The 15,972-nt window shown below is 36.2% G+C and overlaps 1 protein-coding gene across 1 annotated transcript in view; it reads right to left on the bottom strand.

The window, feature by feature from the left end:
* LOC133336227 (protein ABHD18) overlaps window positions 1-15,972 on the bottom strand; it is a gene marked incomplete at its 3' end in the record, with an annotated part of 75,536 nt that overhangs the window by 15,275 nt on the left and 44,289 nt on the right. The window contains exons 4-5 of the mRNA XM_061544510.1: window positions 14,122-14,260; window positions 8,674-8,763 (exon numbers count right to left, since the gene is read on the bottom strand). Coding sequence (XP_061400494.1) covers window positions 8,674-8,763; window positions 14,122-14,260 — 229 coding nt within the window. The remainder of the gene's footprint in view (window positions 1-8,673; window positions 8,764-14,121; window positions 14,261-15,972) is intronic.

Genomic DNA, 15,972 nt, shown 5'->3' with positions numbered 1-15,972 from the left:
TATTTAAATAAAAAAAAATCATTATTGAAATACAGTAATTAAAAAAAAAATCTTTAATAAAATAAAACAAATAAACTGTGATTCCGTGCAAACAAAAATAAATAAAAAAAGAGAAACATATAAAAGCTTAAAAAAAAAAATCTCATTTTTGAAAAAATATCATTATTAAAATACAATAAAAAAAAATCATTGTTAAAATACAATAAAAGAAAAACTGTGAATCAGTGCATGTAAAAACAAATAAAACAAAAAAAAGGAAAACATTACATATCCTTTTAACTGAAAGATACAGTGGAACAGTGCCAAAAAGAAGGAAGAAATCATCTGCCGAATTATCTACCCATAACAGCATCATCTACCGAATTATCTATCCAGGAGAGCAAACCAAGAAACCAGAAGGAACCAAGATCAAATTGCTGATTAAAAGTAAGGACTATTTTATATTATATTATATTATTTACTATAATTATATTATTTAATTTAGAATATATATATATTTAGTATAAAATGGCTCTTCCTAACCAAATACAATTAGATCCCATTAAATACCTAAACACAATCCCAATATATAACGGAAACCGCAATGACCTAATTAATTTTACAAGACTTATAGATCGCATACATCCTATGCTTAGGACTTATGACGAACTGTCTCAATTACTATTTTCTGATATAATAAAAAGTCGCCTAAGCGGTAGTGCGAAAGAAATAATAGAAATAAATACCCAGGCACAGTCCTGGACTGAAATAAAATCAATACTGGAAAATAACTTTGGAGAAAAAAAGAATTGCGAACAACTTTATGACGAGCTACGAGCTGTCAGTTTTGAAAGTACCACAATAGATTTTTATAATGAAATAAAACATAGATTAAGGAGACTTAATAACAAAGCTTTACAAGTGCTAGGAGAAGGCGAAGCTGCCAACCAAGTATCTCTTAATAACAGGAGATCGGCACTGCACATTTTTAAAAATAAAATGCCAGAACCTATGCGCACTGTTTTAGCCTGCAGAAATCCAGAAACGTTGGAATCTGCAATGGATATTTTATTTGAAAATGGCTATGACCGTATGGGAAAAGACGGTCACATTATAAAAAAGAATGACAAAGGAAAAGCTCGGAGAAATGAAGAATATGACAGGAAAAGGGAATATGTAGGGAATCAAGCAAATAATAATAAGAACCAATATTCTAACAATAATCGTAATAATTATCGGGGAAACAGCAATAATAATTATCGACAGGACAATAACTATTACAATAAGAACAATCAACGTTACACGGACAATCAAAATCAACACCGTAACTATGAAAAATATAATCAAAATTACCAGCAAAATAATGATAACAAACATAACCAACCAGAACCTATGGAGATAAATAACGTACAAAATTTACAACCTACACCCTCAATGAATAGTTACCAAAATCAATGTCGTTGCAACAATAAAGATCAACAATATAATGGACAGAATGGACAATATGACACCCAAGCTAGACAACCAGAAAACAATGAAAAATATACAAACAATGGTGAAAATTTTCAGTTGAAAGCCTCGGAAACTTACCATATATAGTAATAACAACTAAACTAGGGCGTTTAAAATTTATTATTGATACAGGAGCAACACACTCCATAATTAATCCTGGAATTTGCCACCCTAAATGGAAGATTCCTTGCAATATTACAAATGTTAAGACCCTCCAACATACTATAACCATATCAAAAAGTAGCTATACCAATTTTCAAAGAATTTGGTACAAATACGGATACAAAAATAGAATTTTTAGTCTGCCAATTTCACAGTCAATATAATGGACTAATAGGTAACAACATATTAAGGAAAATGAAGGCAATTGTTAATATGAAAGATAATGTTTTAAAAATTGAAGAAAATGAAATACCCATTCGATATACAAAGGACGGTATAGAATACTATTTTGAAAAACAAGGACTACATCAAGTCACATTAAGTGTTGAACAAAAAAGCGGCTTAGTATACAATCCTCCAACCTTATTAAACGATAAGAATATCGAAATAATGGAAGGAGTATACGAAGCTGAAAATTACAAAATTAGCGCTCTCGTTCAGGTAAACGGAGATTTACCAAAACGAGTTATCTTAGGAGCCCATGATACAGAAGAAATTACATCAGAGAATTTTTATACACTTGATTTCGATGAAAACATAAAAAACCCAATAGAACAAATCCGTATAGAACATCTAAATGAGGAAGAAAATAGAAAGCTTATACCACTTATAAGAAAATATAAGAATATATTTTACTCGGAGGAAAGTGACTTAACCTTTACAAATGCTATTAAACATGAAATAAGGACTGTAAATAACGTTCCAATCGCTGCAAAAACCTATAGATATCCGTACATACATAAAGATGAGGTAAAAAAACAAATAGAGGAAATGTTGAATAAAGGAATAATAAGACACAGCCACTCCCCTTATTCAGCACCGGTCTGGATAGTTCCGAAAAAGATGGATGCTAGCGGAAAAGCTAAATGGAGACTTGTCGTAGACTACAGGAAACTCAATGAAGTAACTGTAGACGATAAGTATCCAATTCCAAATATTGACGAAATTTTAGAAAAACTCGGATGATGCCAATACTTTACCACACTTGATTTGGCGAAAGGATTTCACCAAATCGAAATTCATGAAAAAGATATCCCAAAGACTGCATTTAGTGTGGAAGGCGGACATTACGAATTCCTTCGTATGCCATTTGGACTGAAAACGGCTCCAGCCACCTTCCAACGCCTAATGAATAATGTTTTGGGTGACTTAATAAATAAGATTTGTTTGGTTTATTTAGATGATATTATAATATTTTCAACTTCACTTCAAGAACATATTGAATCCATAACCAAAGTTTTTCAGAGATTGAAAGAAGTAAATTTAAAAATTCAATTAGATAAAAGCGAATTTATGAAAAGAGAAACAAACTTTCTTGGTCATGTAGTGTCAGACGAAGGAATTAAACCAAATCCTGACAAAATAATCTGTGTGCAAAAATTTCCTTTGCCAAAGACACAAAAGGAAATAAAACAATTCCTCGGACTGGCGGGATACTACCGCAAATTCATGAAAGACTATTCAAAGATTGCCAGACCAATGACAAAATGTCTTAAGAAGGACGCTAAGGTAGAAGTCGAAAATGAAGAATACATGGAAGCATTCGAAACTCTTAAAAGACTTTTAACAAATTCACCCGTTTTAGCATATCCAGATTTCAATCAAAAATTCATCCTCCAAACGGATGCAAGTAAATTTGCGCTTGGAGCTGTCCTATCCCAAAATGGACATCCTATTTGTTATGCTAGCCGTAGCCTAAACGGTGCAGAACATAATTATAGTACCATAGAAAAGGAACTCCTTGCAATAGTATGGGCAACAAAGTATTTTAGACCCTATCTCTTCGGGAGGAGATTTATGATAGAGACAGACCATAGGCCATTAGTTTGGTTATTTTCTATAAAAGAACCTAACTCTAGATTAGTTAGATGGAGATTACGTTTACAGGAATATGATTACGACATTAAATATAAAAAAGGAATTATGAATGGTAATGCTGACGCATTATCTAGAATAGAAATTCACTTCAATGAAGATGGAAGATGGACTATTCCAGAAACAAATAACCCACTAAATTTTTATAAAAGACAAATCATAATTCATAAAACAATGTCAGGTTCACTAAAGATAAAAAATGAACACATTTTCAAGAATAATAGGAAAACAATCTACGCAAAAACATTCGATGAAGAAACTATAATTACGTTACTAAAAAATCATTTTGATCCGGAAAAGACCAATGCTGTTTTTATAAATGACGAATCTGTTTTTAATGAACTAGAAAAAGTCTATGATAAATACTTTGGAGAAAACCAAAATTTTAAGGTATTACGTTGTAAATTTCTCCTTAAGGACATTATAGATGAAAATGAATTGACAGAAATAATAGAGAAAGAACATCTAAAAAACAATCATAGAGGAATTAACGAAAATTTTGCGGAACTAAAAGTCGAGGTATACCATCCACAATTAAAGTTACGTATAACACAATTTATTAACAATTGTGATATATGTAACAAAGAAAAATATGAAAGAAACCCTGTTAAACACCAATACAAAATTACTGAAACACCTGACGAACCGGGAGAAATCATCCATGCAGACGTCTTTTATAGTCTAGAAAAAACTCTATTTCTAACATTTCTAGATAAATTCTCAAAACATGCTCAGGCTATAAGAATAAAAGATCGATCCTGGATCGAATTTAAAAAAGCGTTAACGCAATATCTCTCGACCGTTGGAAGCATAAAAAAATTGATTATGGACAACGAATTAGGGTTCAAAGCACTGCCCCTTCGTGAATTTTTAAGAGAACAGGAAATCAATATACACTATACCTCAAACAATAATCATACCTCTAATGCGGATGTCGAAAGACTCCACAACACAATAAACGAACACATCAACATGACCCTTACAAAGACACTGAAAGCGTCGAAGAAAAAATGTATAGAATAATAATGTATTATAACAACACTATACATTCTACAACTGACAAAAAACCAATAGATTTCAAAAATGGAAAAATAGGTCAGGATGAGTACCCCTTAATTAAAGAAAAAATAATAAAGACAAAAGAAAGGACCATAAATAAATTAAACGAAACGCGTGAGAATGTAGAAATCCAGACAGGACCAATATATCTAAAAGACGAAAGAGGCGGAAAAAATCATTCAAAATTCCGGAAAGTGACAGTAACTGAATTAGATGGCGATCATGTAATAACAGATCGAAACCATAAATATTATAAGTCCCATATAAAAAGGAAAAAGAAATTCCAAAATATCAATGACAATTCAGGGTAAACATTATCTAACTACCGATATTATTCTTTTTAGATGGAATTTAAAATCATTTTTCTACTACTCACTTCAATGGTGTACAATATCCAAAGCCAACTAATGGAAATACAAGACCTAAAGGACAACGAAGGATATCTACCAATTAAAGACGGCGACATAAATATAATTGATAATTACCGTAGAATATATCACTTCATTAATTTAACACATTATCATAACACTATTGAAATTATAGACACAAATATTAATTCGTTACACGGCTCAATATCAGAATTAATTCCATTACTTGATACGACAATAAATAATTTTAATCTTTTGAAAATTAAATTGGACAACCTATCACCAAATTTTAGAATCAGAAGAGGTTTAATAAATGGCTTGGGTAAAGGACTGAAATTTATTACGGGAAATATGGACAGTGATGACGAGCAAGAAATCAGATCATACCTTACAAATCTAACGACAATTACTAACTCTAATTCAAATGAAATAGGAAACATGGCACGAATAAGTAACATACTTTCGATGCAGATTCAAAATGTAACTGACCATATTAATAGACAACAACATATAGTTAAAAAATATATCAATAAATTTCGCAACGAAATTGAAAATAAGATAACTTCATTAGAGGATGAAGTATGTTTTCTAAGACATATTTATCAGATTGACAATGATATAAGCTTACTTAAGAATCACATTGATGACATCGCCGGAGTAATATTTACTAGTAAATTAGGCATAATACCAACAGACCTACTTGACGAACAAGAAATTGAAATAATAGATGACTTTGAAAAATATACAAGGACAAAAGTTGCCGTTTCCGTTCAAAAAGACCAAATTATTATCATCCTCTCCATACCCCAATTTTCCCATTTATCCTTTACACAAATAATCCTTGAGCCAATACCTAACAAAATGAAAAGAAATAAAAGAATTAAAAGAAGGAGTTATTATATTTAAAAATTTTATTAACAATTTTACAAGCACTTGTAATTGTGAAAAAGAATGTATTAATATAAGTCAAAATTTTATAATTAAATTCGAGAATTGTATAATTAATGTCGGTAATTTAACTTTCAAGAATGAAAAATTAATTGTTAAAGAAAAAATAATACAAACTTCTCTCCTAAAACAAGTAAAAGAAAATGGAACATATAATGAATTAAATTTGGAAGATCTATATATAAAACAAATAAAGTACGAAGATGATTTTAGCAAAACTCAACAGATAAATAGAATATATAATATAGCATCAAATAGCACTACATTATTAATTTTAATAATCTTATTAATTGTAATACCTATATTTTGCAAAAGAAAGGCAACCATTCTCCAAATTTCGTCGGAGCCTCAATCTAACCGAGGGGGAGTTACGATATCACCCCACCGCGTCCTAATTTAAAAAATGGTTACCTTTCATAAATAACACGCGTTTCCTGTTTTGCTTGCACTTGCTTCTTTAGCAATTATATATCACCCGTGTCCTAATTTAAAAAATGATTACTTTCCATAAATAACACACTTTTCATTGCACTTGCTTCTTTAGCATTTTTTTTTAAATTATTAAGAAATATCATATTTGTCAACACGCTTCTGTCGTTGACCTAAAATTTGCAAAATCATTAATTTTCTTTCCAACCGAAATCAATCAATAATTATTTTTCGGGTGCAAAGAAAACAAGAAACGCTTAGCCAACACTTTGTAACTTTTAATATACCAAAATTGTATTATTGTAATTTAGTCAAAGAATTGAACTCGAATAAAGCGGTAGCAGAAGCTACAAAAGAAAAAAAAACAAAAAGAATTTTGTTTTTTTTACGGTTATTATTACCAACACCTTTATTCTTAACATCAGCCCTCAACTTGTCGTTAACCACCCACATAGTTCCTGAAGCCTGGAAAATAGGCAGGGTGGTCCCGCTACTGAAGCCAGGCAAGGATGCCAGCAGGGGTGAATCGTACAGGCCGATTTCACTCCTGTCGCCGGTAGCGAAGACACTTGAGGCGCTACTCCTCCCTTCGTTGAGAAGCAGTTTTCCAGTTGCCCAACACCAACATGAATTCCGTAAGATGCATAGTACAACAAAAGCATTACACGCCATTTCAACACATATTAGCAGAGGACTCAACCAGAACAGGTCGTGCAACCGAACAGTTATGGTGGCACTTGACCTATCGAAAGCCTTCGATACCGTCAACCATGCTAAGCTGTTCGGGGGTATAGAGAGGACAAATCTCCGACCGTGTTTGAAACGTTGGATAATCAACTATATGTGTGGACGCCAGTCGTATGTGGAATTCAGAAACAGGAAGTCTAAACCCCGTAGAGTGAAACAGGGAGTTCCCCAAGGAGGGGTGATATCTCCGGAACTGTTTAACCTCTACCTTTCTGATATTCCACAACCACCGGACGGCATAGAGATCGTAATGTATGCGGATGATTGCACGATCATGGCGTCGGGTCCCATTATTGATGATATGTGAGAGGCTAAACGTCTACATAACTTCTTCCATCTGAGGAATATGAAAATATCCGCCACCAAATCAACAGCCACACTGTTCACCACATGGACGGCTGAAATGAAGCTCCCACTGAACATAATGGTCGATGGAGAATTGATTCCGACCACCAATTACCCCAAGATATTGGGAGTAACGTTCGACAGCCTTTTCAAGTCGTCCGCGCATGCCACTGCTTTATGCGATAAGCTGAGAAGTAGGAACAAGGTCCTCAAGTCGCTAGGCGGCAGCACTTGGGGCGCTGACAAAGAAACCTTGTTGACCACTTATAAAGCAATAGGCCGGTCAGTGGTAAGCTATGCGGCGCCAGTGTGGTTCACGAATGTCAGTGATACGCAGTGGACCTGCCAGAACGCTGCCCTGAGAACTGCAACAGGGTGTCTCCTCATGACTCCAGTAGATCATCTTCATTAGGAGACGAAGATCTTACCCGTCCATCGTCACAACTATATGTTGTCGATGCAGTACCTGCATAGGTATTATATTATATTATTTTATATTATATTAGGAACATCCCTGCCATAGCCTTATGGACAGGACTCCCCCACCCAGGCACGTCAGGAAAGATCTTCATGATCTATAGAGAGAGGTCCAAAGGTACAAGCGTAAACCCCTAGAGCAAGAAGCCTATCAAGCAGGTCTGAATGGTATTTACACGGATGCAGTCGCTCAGGCAGTAGAGCAATATCGAGTGAATACCATAATTGGAGTCCACCCCCATCCATCGCAGCTGAGGAGAAGCAGCTGTCAAGGCAAACACGAGTAGTCATAGCTCAACTAAGATCAGGATGGTACAACCGCCTCAATTATTATTGGGAAAGAATTGCCGGCTCGATACCTAACATATGTCCGTCATGTGGACTAGGACCACACGACACGTTGCACCTCTTCAATTGCCCAGCTAAGCCTACTCACCTATCGCCGAATTCTCTTTGGACGCAACCCGCTGAAGTTGCAGCATTCCTGAATTTGGAGGGAGAAGAGCAGAACCAGACGATGCATGACAAAACGACATGTTTGCTACAACAACATTCTGTGTTACATGTATGTAGTTAAATTGTAATAAAGAGTCAAAAATGTATATTTTTATGCAATGCGACATGGCATGTATGTTGTTAAATTGAAATAAATCGTCAACAATTTCTATTTTATAGAGTGCAACTTAAGTTATTATTGAATCTTAATTCACATTTCAGCTGTCAATATCTGCTATAAAATTCACAAAATATATTTTTATAATTAACAACATACCGTTGTAAAAACTGTTGCTGCTGTAGACCATGAAAGACACGGAACTAACACAAGTGGTTTAGGCCAATTTGTTGCTGCTAATGATGCCATCTGAAAGTAATAACAATACATTTTTGAGTTCCATCAAAAGTTAATAGGCATTTAAATTGTAAATTTTATAATATATATGTGTATTACCGGAGTGTCCGCTACTTCGTATGCGGAAAGAGAATACAAAACAAATAAATAATATTTTATGTGGAAATCGTGAATTATGTATAATTTGTTGTTTTATAATTCCGAAATCCACCTTTATTCCTACATTTAATATCAAGTATATTACTATTCAGTACTCTTCATGACACACATATGCACTAATTTCCGATTTTTTTCTTATTTCCATTATACAGATTCAAAAGTGATCAGAATTCCAATTATATATTCTAGCAAATGCTTACAGGTTCCACAATTTGTTCCATTCAGCACTTTTCGAACACATAAGTATACATTTTCAAGACTACATCCATATATGAATCGTACTTCTAATTTCACAGGGCGTAATTACAGAAGGTATTCTCATTTGCTAAATCAACAATTTTAATTTGTACCTCATATATAAATTTTACATAGTTTGAAAAATTTTTCTACCTAAACTAAAGTATGTCATCTTTTTTTTATAATATACAAATTTAAATTCCTATATTTTATACAATGCTGTTTATTACTAAATATTGAATATGTGATATTAATACACTTACTTGAGTAGTTAGCCACTTGCCAAATATTGAAATATATTATTATTTTTAGAATAATACCTTCTAAGATATCATTAAGAAATCTTGTTAAATGGAGTAGTATAGTTTGCAATTTAAATGAAATCGGCCTTAATGGCTTCAAATTGCATTTTTGGAATAAATAAAATAAAAAAAAATAAAAAAAATAGGGCTCATGTTAATAGGGCTCCAAAAAAATCAACGGGTGTCCGATTGAGATTTGTTTTATTTTTTTGTCCCATTCTGAACAAACCAATCTATATCTGTCCAAATGAAAATATTGGTATAGATTACAGAATGACATGTTTATGAATTGGTCTAAGTCGGTTTACATTTAGATAAAGATCGCATATTTGAATTCATCCAATTTCATGTTAAGGGTTCTTCAAAAATGCGACGTCTGTTAGGATGCATCTGTTGAATATGGTGAAGGGTATCACATAGAACTTGCAGTCAAATGCAGTGTAATAAATATCTAATTTTTTTGATCCACATTGTTCTTAAGCTATATCTACAGATGCTACAACTTATATTTATAGATAATAGAGCTTGTAGGATTCCAGTTCTTCACGTTCACCGAAGTTCAAATGGTACTAAAAGTAATATCTTTCGTACCCAAAACTAACTCAGCCATTCACTCCAATCATAATCTTAAGACCTCATTTAATGATTCCAGCTCTATCCGAACACATATATCCAAATTATATCATATTTAGTGTCATTTAGTACTTTTCGACTTGCCTGCAGACAGCAGCAACACGTAATGCGACGGAGAATTATCGGGAGAAAAGGAGAGAGGAGAAACGTGTTTTCAGAAAAAGAAGAAAGAACAAGAAAAACGTGAGCAAATCGAGATGTACAAGAGTCAGAATAAAGTCCGGAAATTTTAAAAACGAGTAAAACACCAAACCGAAGGCTTTGGTGCAGGCACATCCTCCTGTAGAGATGATGAAGGAAACCTGGTAACAGATACATACAGCGTGCTGAGGATCTGAAGGAGCATTTTGAAAAACTTCTGGTATCAAATAGTAGCGTATAATAGTAAAGAAGATACCCCAGAACCAATATTAGATGACAGTATAGAGTGTAGACAACCCAGCCAAGATGAGGACAGAATAGTAATTAATCAGCTGAAGAATAATGAAGCAGCAGGAGCCGATGGATTACAAGCCGAACTACTCAAGACTGGTAGTCAGATGCTGTAAGGAGGAATGCATGCCCAATGATTGGAACCTCAGCATCCTGTGTCCTATGCACAAAAAAGGAGACAAGACGATATGTGCCATCTATAGATGAAAAAGTCTCCTTCCCATCGCATATAAAGTGCTATCCAGCGTGCTGGATTGTCATCGAAGCCAATGGTCAATGACATTATTGGACCATACCAATGCGGATTCACACCTGGCATATCCACCATTGATCAACGAAAAACACATATTCGTCGACTATAAAGCCGCATTCGACAGCCCTATCCGTTAAGAGGTGTTTAAAGCCATGTCTGCGTTTGGCATTCCAGCAAAATTCGGCTATGCAGGATAACTTTAACTGGCACAAGATCAGCAGTTAAAGTCGAAAAGAACCCTTCGGAGCTATTTAATACTGAAATAGCATTCAGACAAGGTGAGAGTTTTAACATCCTGCTAGAAAAGGTCATACGAGAGGCAAAGGTGAACAGAAATGCCACTGTGTATACCAACACATGAAATCGACATAATGAGTCGAACATTGCGAACGGTAACAGCCAACTTTAAACGAATTGAGAAGGAGTCTGGCAGTAAACGGCGAGAAGACCAAGCTGATGATATCAATGCGCAAGACGTTCAGTAGACTCGGACCAACTGTGAAACTTGAGGACTACAGCTTCGAGGTAGTCAATTATTTTATATAAATTGGCACTGCCATAAATAAAACTAATGACATCACTTTGAAATTCGGAGAAGGATATTGTTAGCCAACAGATGCTACTATGGTCTGCGTAAGCAACTCAAACAAGGCCACCTCTCGCCAGACCAAACTAGCACTCTACAAGATACTAGGCGTGCTGTTATATGGATCTGAAGCATGGGTACTTACGCAAGCAGATGAGGCATCTCTTGGAGTGTTTGAGAGAAAATTTTTCCGAAAGAGCTATGGGCCGATCCGCGTTGGCGGTGAATATCGCCGTGAGTTGTACCAGCTATTCTCGGACATCGGCATTGTTTGACGTATTGAGCTGCAGCGACTACGTTGGCTAGGTCATGTTATGAGAATGGATGAGGATGCCCCAGCCCAAAAGGCATATAAAAGCAAACCAGCTGATGGTTCACGCAGAAGGGGAAGGCCACGAATAGGAAAGATCAAGTGGAAGACAACATTGCCGAATATAATCTTTCAAATTGGAAAAACTGCGCAAAAGACAGACGCGCCTGTAAATCTTATTTAAGCTCGGCTTATGGAACGAAAGTTCTGTCACAAGCCAGCTAAGTAAGTAGTAATTTTCGAACTTATGAATCCGAATTTCCAACACTGTCTCAATCCTGTACTCTAACAGAAATGTTGTTTTCAAATATAAGTTTTCCATCTCTATCTGTTCACTCACATCTAAATTGTAATAAACTAAGTACCATTTAGTACACATAATTACGCATTTTCAACACTACCTCCATGCCTCAATCCTACACTCCAACCTTAATTTCAATTCCGAGTTTTAGGATTCCCGCTCACACAAAACGAATTGTACCATATTTAGTAAAATTTATTGCTTCTCGTATCCATAAGTACGAAATTTCAAGACTACCTTAATCCGTAATTTTCATTCCAAATTTAAGTTTTCCATCTCTATTCGTTCACTCAAATCTAAATTGTACCAAATTTAGTCTCATAATTACGAATTTTCAAAACTACCGACATATCTCAATCTTGCACTCCGACTGTAATTATACCCTACACAACTATGTTGTCAGGCCGCGAAATATTGGTCCTAGACCCACCTTTAAGTATACCGATCGTCATATCTCGACTAGCTGAGTCGATCTAGACATGTGTGTCCGTCCGTCCGTCTGTCCATTATAATTTGTAAACACGATGCAGGCCACAGTTATGGACCAATCTTCACGAAATTTTGCATGTAGAATGGGTTCTGGCCAATGAAGACTCCTATTGTTTTTGGAAAAGATCTGTTAATATTTAGGGGATGAAATGGACCAACAACTTTTTTTTTGTCGGTTTTTCTGGTCGCTCCTGACGCCGCAATTATAGGCCAAAAATTTTTTGCATAGAGAAGGGGATCGGGCCAAAGAATAAGTATGCCTGTTTTGATAAAGATCGGTCAATATTTAGCGGGTCAAATGAACCCTGACTTTTGTGTGAAAATGACAAAATTTGTATTCTATGGCGTATATATTTGCCCCTGAAGGACCAAGGCCCGAGAAGTTTATAGTGTGTTCAAGTGGTTGACTTTTAATTGATACCAATTATATGGTCGTATGTACTCAGATGTGGGAGTTACACTTAAATATTTACAGGTGCTTACGTATTCAGACATTATTTAGTAACCCAATACCACACTAAAGGGCGGAAATATAGCGCTGATCGTTTTAAAATGTTCAATGAGGATCCAGGTATGGTCAGGGATATCGGGTATAATTTTTGGTGATGATCAAATCAAAATTTTGGGATAAGGTGGACCGAAAACTTCAATTTTTATATTTTTTTCGAGACAATCTACAGGCCTAATTATAATCCGAACATCACAACACAAGGGAATCTGGACAAGTAATTGAAGGGTTGTACTCAATATTGGGAATATTCGGTAAATATGTCAGAGTAAGGAAGAGGTGCTGTCGATCTTTAATCGGGCAAGAGGGTGCAATTATCACGAAATATTGCCCACGCTCAGAATAAACGTCGGCAGAATGTTAGAGTTCCGTGGTAGTTATGTAGGGTATCGTATGGTCGGCCCCGTCCGACTATACTGCTCCGCTCACTGATTTTAATTCAAAATTTCAGGGCATCAGCCTTATTCTTTCAAACAGAAACAAATTGTAAAACATTTGGTACCATTTAGTACTAACACTCAACAGTAATTTAAATTCTGGAGTCCAGCTCTATCCGTTCACACATAATCAAGTTGTACCAAATATATTACCATTTAGTACACATAAGTACTATCTTTCCATATCTCTATTCTATATTCCAACAGTAACCATCACCCAAATTAAAGTTATACCAAATCGAGTGCCGACGTACACATAAATACGAATTTCTAAAGATGTCTCTATAACTCAATCTTCAACAGGAATCTTATTTTAAGCTTTCAGGTTTACAGCTCTATCCGTTCAAGCAAAATCCGAATTGTACTAAATTTAGTACCATATTGAACTATTCGTACGAATTTGCAATTTCAAGACTCCAGCTCTATCTGTTCAGCAAAATCCAATTTCTACCAATTTAGTACTATTCGTACACATAAGTACGTTTTTTTAAGCTACCTCAAACCTATACCCCAATTCTAATTCATATAAATATAAATCATTTTAGTATTTTTCGTATCCTTCTAGTTCGAATTTCCTAAAACCCAGCCTTATCTCACGGCTACACATCAACACGCCTACAAATATGTGAAATTAATTTTTAGCACAATTTTGACTTTAAATATTAAAATTAAATCTTAATAAGAAAATTTAAATTTATGATAATATGTTTTATAAATACTTACGTGACCACCCATAGATAAGCCGGTAATTCCAAGCGGGCCGAAACCATTTCTTTCGCACCAATGTAGTAACACAAGACATTCTAATACCAAACAGCCACCCATAACAAATATATCGGAGACATTGTGCAAGTTTGAACGCCTACAAAAGCAACACAGTGTAAAATACAAATTGCTATTAAATTTTATATAATGTATAGTTTTCTTAAAGATAGAAGCCACAGAAGCTAAATTTGCGTAGTATGGTGTATACGATTTCTATACAAGATTGGGTTTGAAGAAGTAGCCAGCGTTAGTGTATATGTCCCTAGGAGAGTTGCCAATCTCTTACTAGGCGCGTCTTCCCGGGTGGCGGATGGGAAGGGGGTCTTCATGATGTGCAGAGTGAAACTGACCTAGGTCTCCTAGATCAACTTTTCTCTGCACTTCGTGGAAACCTTGGGGATCTTCGGATCCCCCGTGGACCAATTGGATCTGGGTACTGCCCTTAAATAAATTAATTACCATGGGTAAAAGAAGTAAAAAAATAAGTGCAGGGAGTTAATAACCCAGTACCGGCGGCAATCGTTGGTGAGGTCACAAGCCACGTGTCGTCGAGATCAAGCGATTGTGATCCGGCTGTTCTAGGTGTGAATGCCTTGGCACCTGCAGCTGCATTTGTTACAAGTGCATCAATTTAAAACCAAAACGTTGACGAACCGGCTATTCCTTTGGCAAATGAGCATGTCAAGACTGATGAAAATCAGTCTCTAGTTTACAGGACTGTAGTAGAGGGGACGACCTACACGGGACTCTACGCGCTATCCGCGATAGTCTAGAGGAGCAAAGTAAGTAACTCTTCGACCAGTTTGACAGACTGGTACCGGAAGAGCAATGTGGGGATACGCTTCCGGAGGAACTGTTACTGAATCTTACCCTAACTGATGATGAGCTGGACACCACGGTGATCCCAGCCAAGTCTACACAGGGGGATTGCTGTAGTAGTAACGAAGGAAGCGCAGACCCTACTGACCGACCGACTTCCAGTCTGACTACAACAGGTCCTGTGTCGGCACCCGCCGACAAACTTCAGAGGCAATCCGCGACGGAGGCGATGTCCGACGATGGGGAATCTGTTGAGACCCCAGTAACGGACAGCGGCTAAAAGGTTGGGAAGGCCCGAGAAGTAGCCGATGCGAAACATTACAATCGTGATTTTTCGTATCTCCGCAAATTCGTGGTGCGAGACGCGAATTTGATCTCGGAGAAAGAGGTACACCTCATCAAATGTAAGATGAGATACGTAAGGAAGTTCGAAAGAATCTATCCGCACGCTCTCCATCGTGAACTCGAGATGGACAGGATCTCCCTCCCGAATCCTACTACTCGCACAAAAGTGGTAGAATCGGCGAAGCCCACTGTCTCTGACAAAGGTGCTAAGCCGATTTCTTACTAGGATTCAAAGCCGAACCCTAGTAAGAATGCACAGGAAAAGGCAATTGAGAACATCCCGAAGCAAAATGTCACACATAAGGGTGATCAACCTGTGGAGGGCTCTGTCTTAAAGCCCGATTCTGCGCCTAACGACAAAGGTGAAGCTAAAGCGTTGGGTGGATCCACTAGTGATCGAAGTAGGAAGACTGGGGGAGCAAATGTCGCCCCACAGAGCAAATCTCTGAAGCGCATCCGCTCTTCAGAAGGTCCGCAACCCTCACCAAGAAGACGATGACTTCACGTCTGGCATATCCTTCTACCTCATGCGGCTGACGCTGGACAACAAACGGCGGAGAAACAGCTTAGTACAGAGAAGCCATCAACCTTCTCAAGAAAGGCGAACTCCAAAGTCCGTAGCCAAAGACAGCGTAAGCCATATAG

This window comes from Musca vetustissima, unplaced genomic scaffold (assembly GCF_032173495.1).
Source record: "Musca vetustissima isolate MV318-11 ecotype Yass unplaced genomic scaffold, APGP_CSIRO_Mvet_v1 utg68612, whole genome shotgun sequence".
In the NCBI taxonomy this organism is placed as follows: domain Eukaryota; kingdom Metazoa; phylum Arthropoda; class Insecta; order Diptera; family Muscidae; genus Musca; species Musca vetustissima.
Note: the sequence above shows the minus strand (reverse complement) of the source record. Positions and strands in the feature narration are given on the sequence as shown.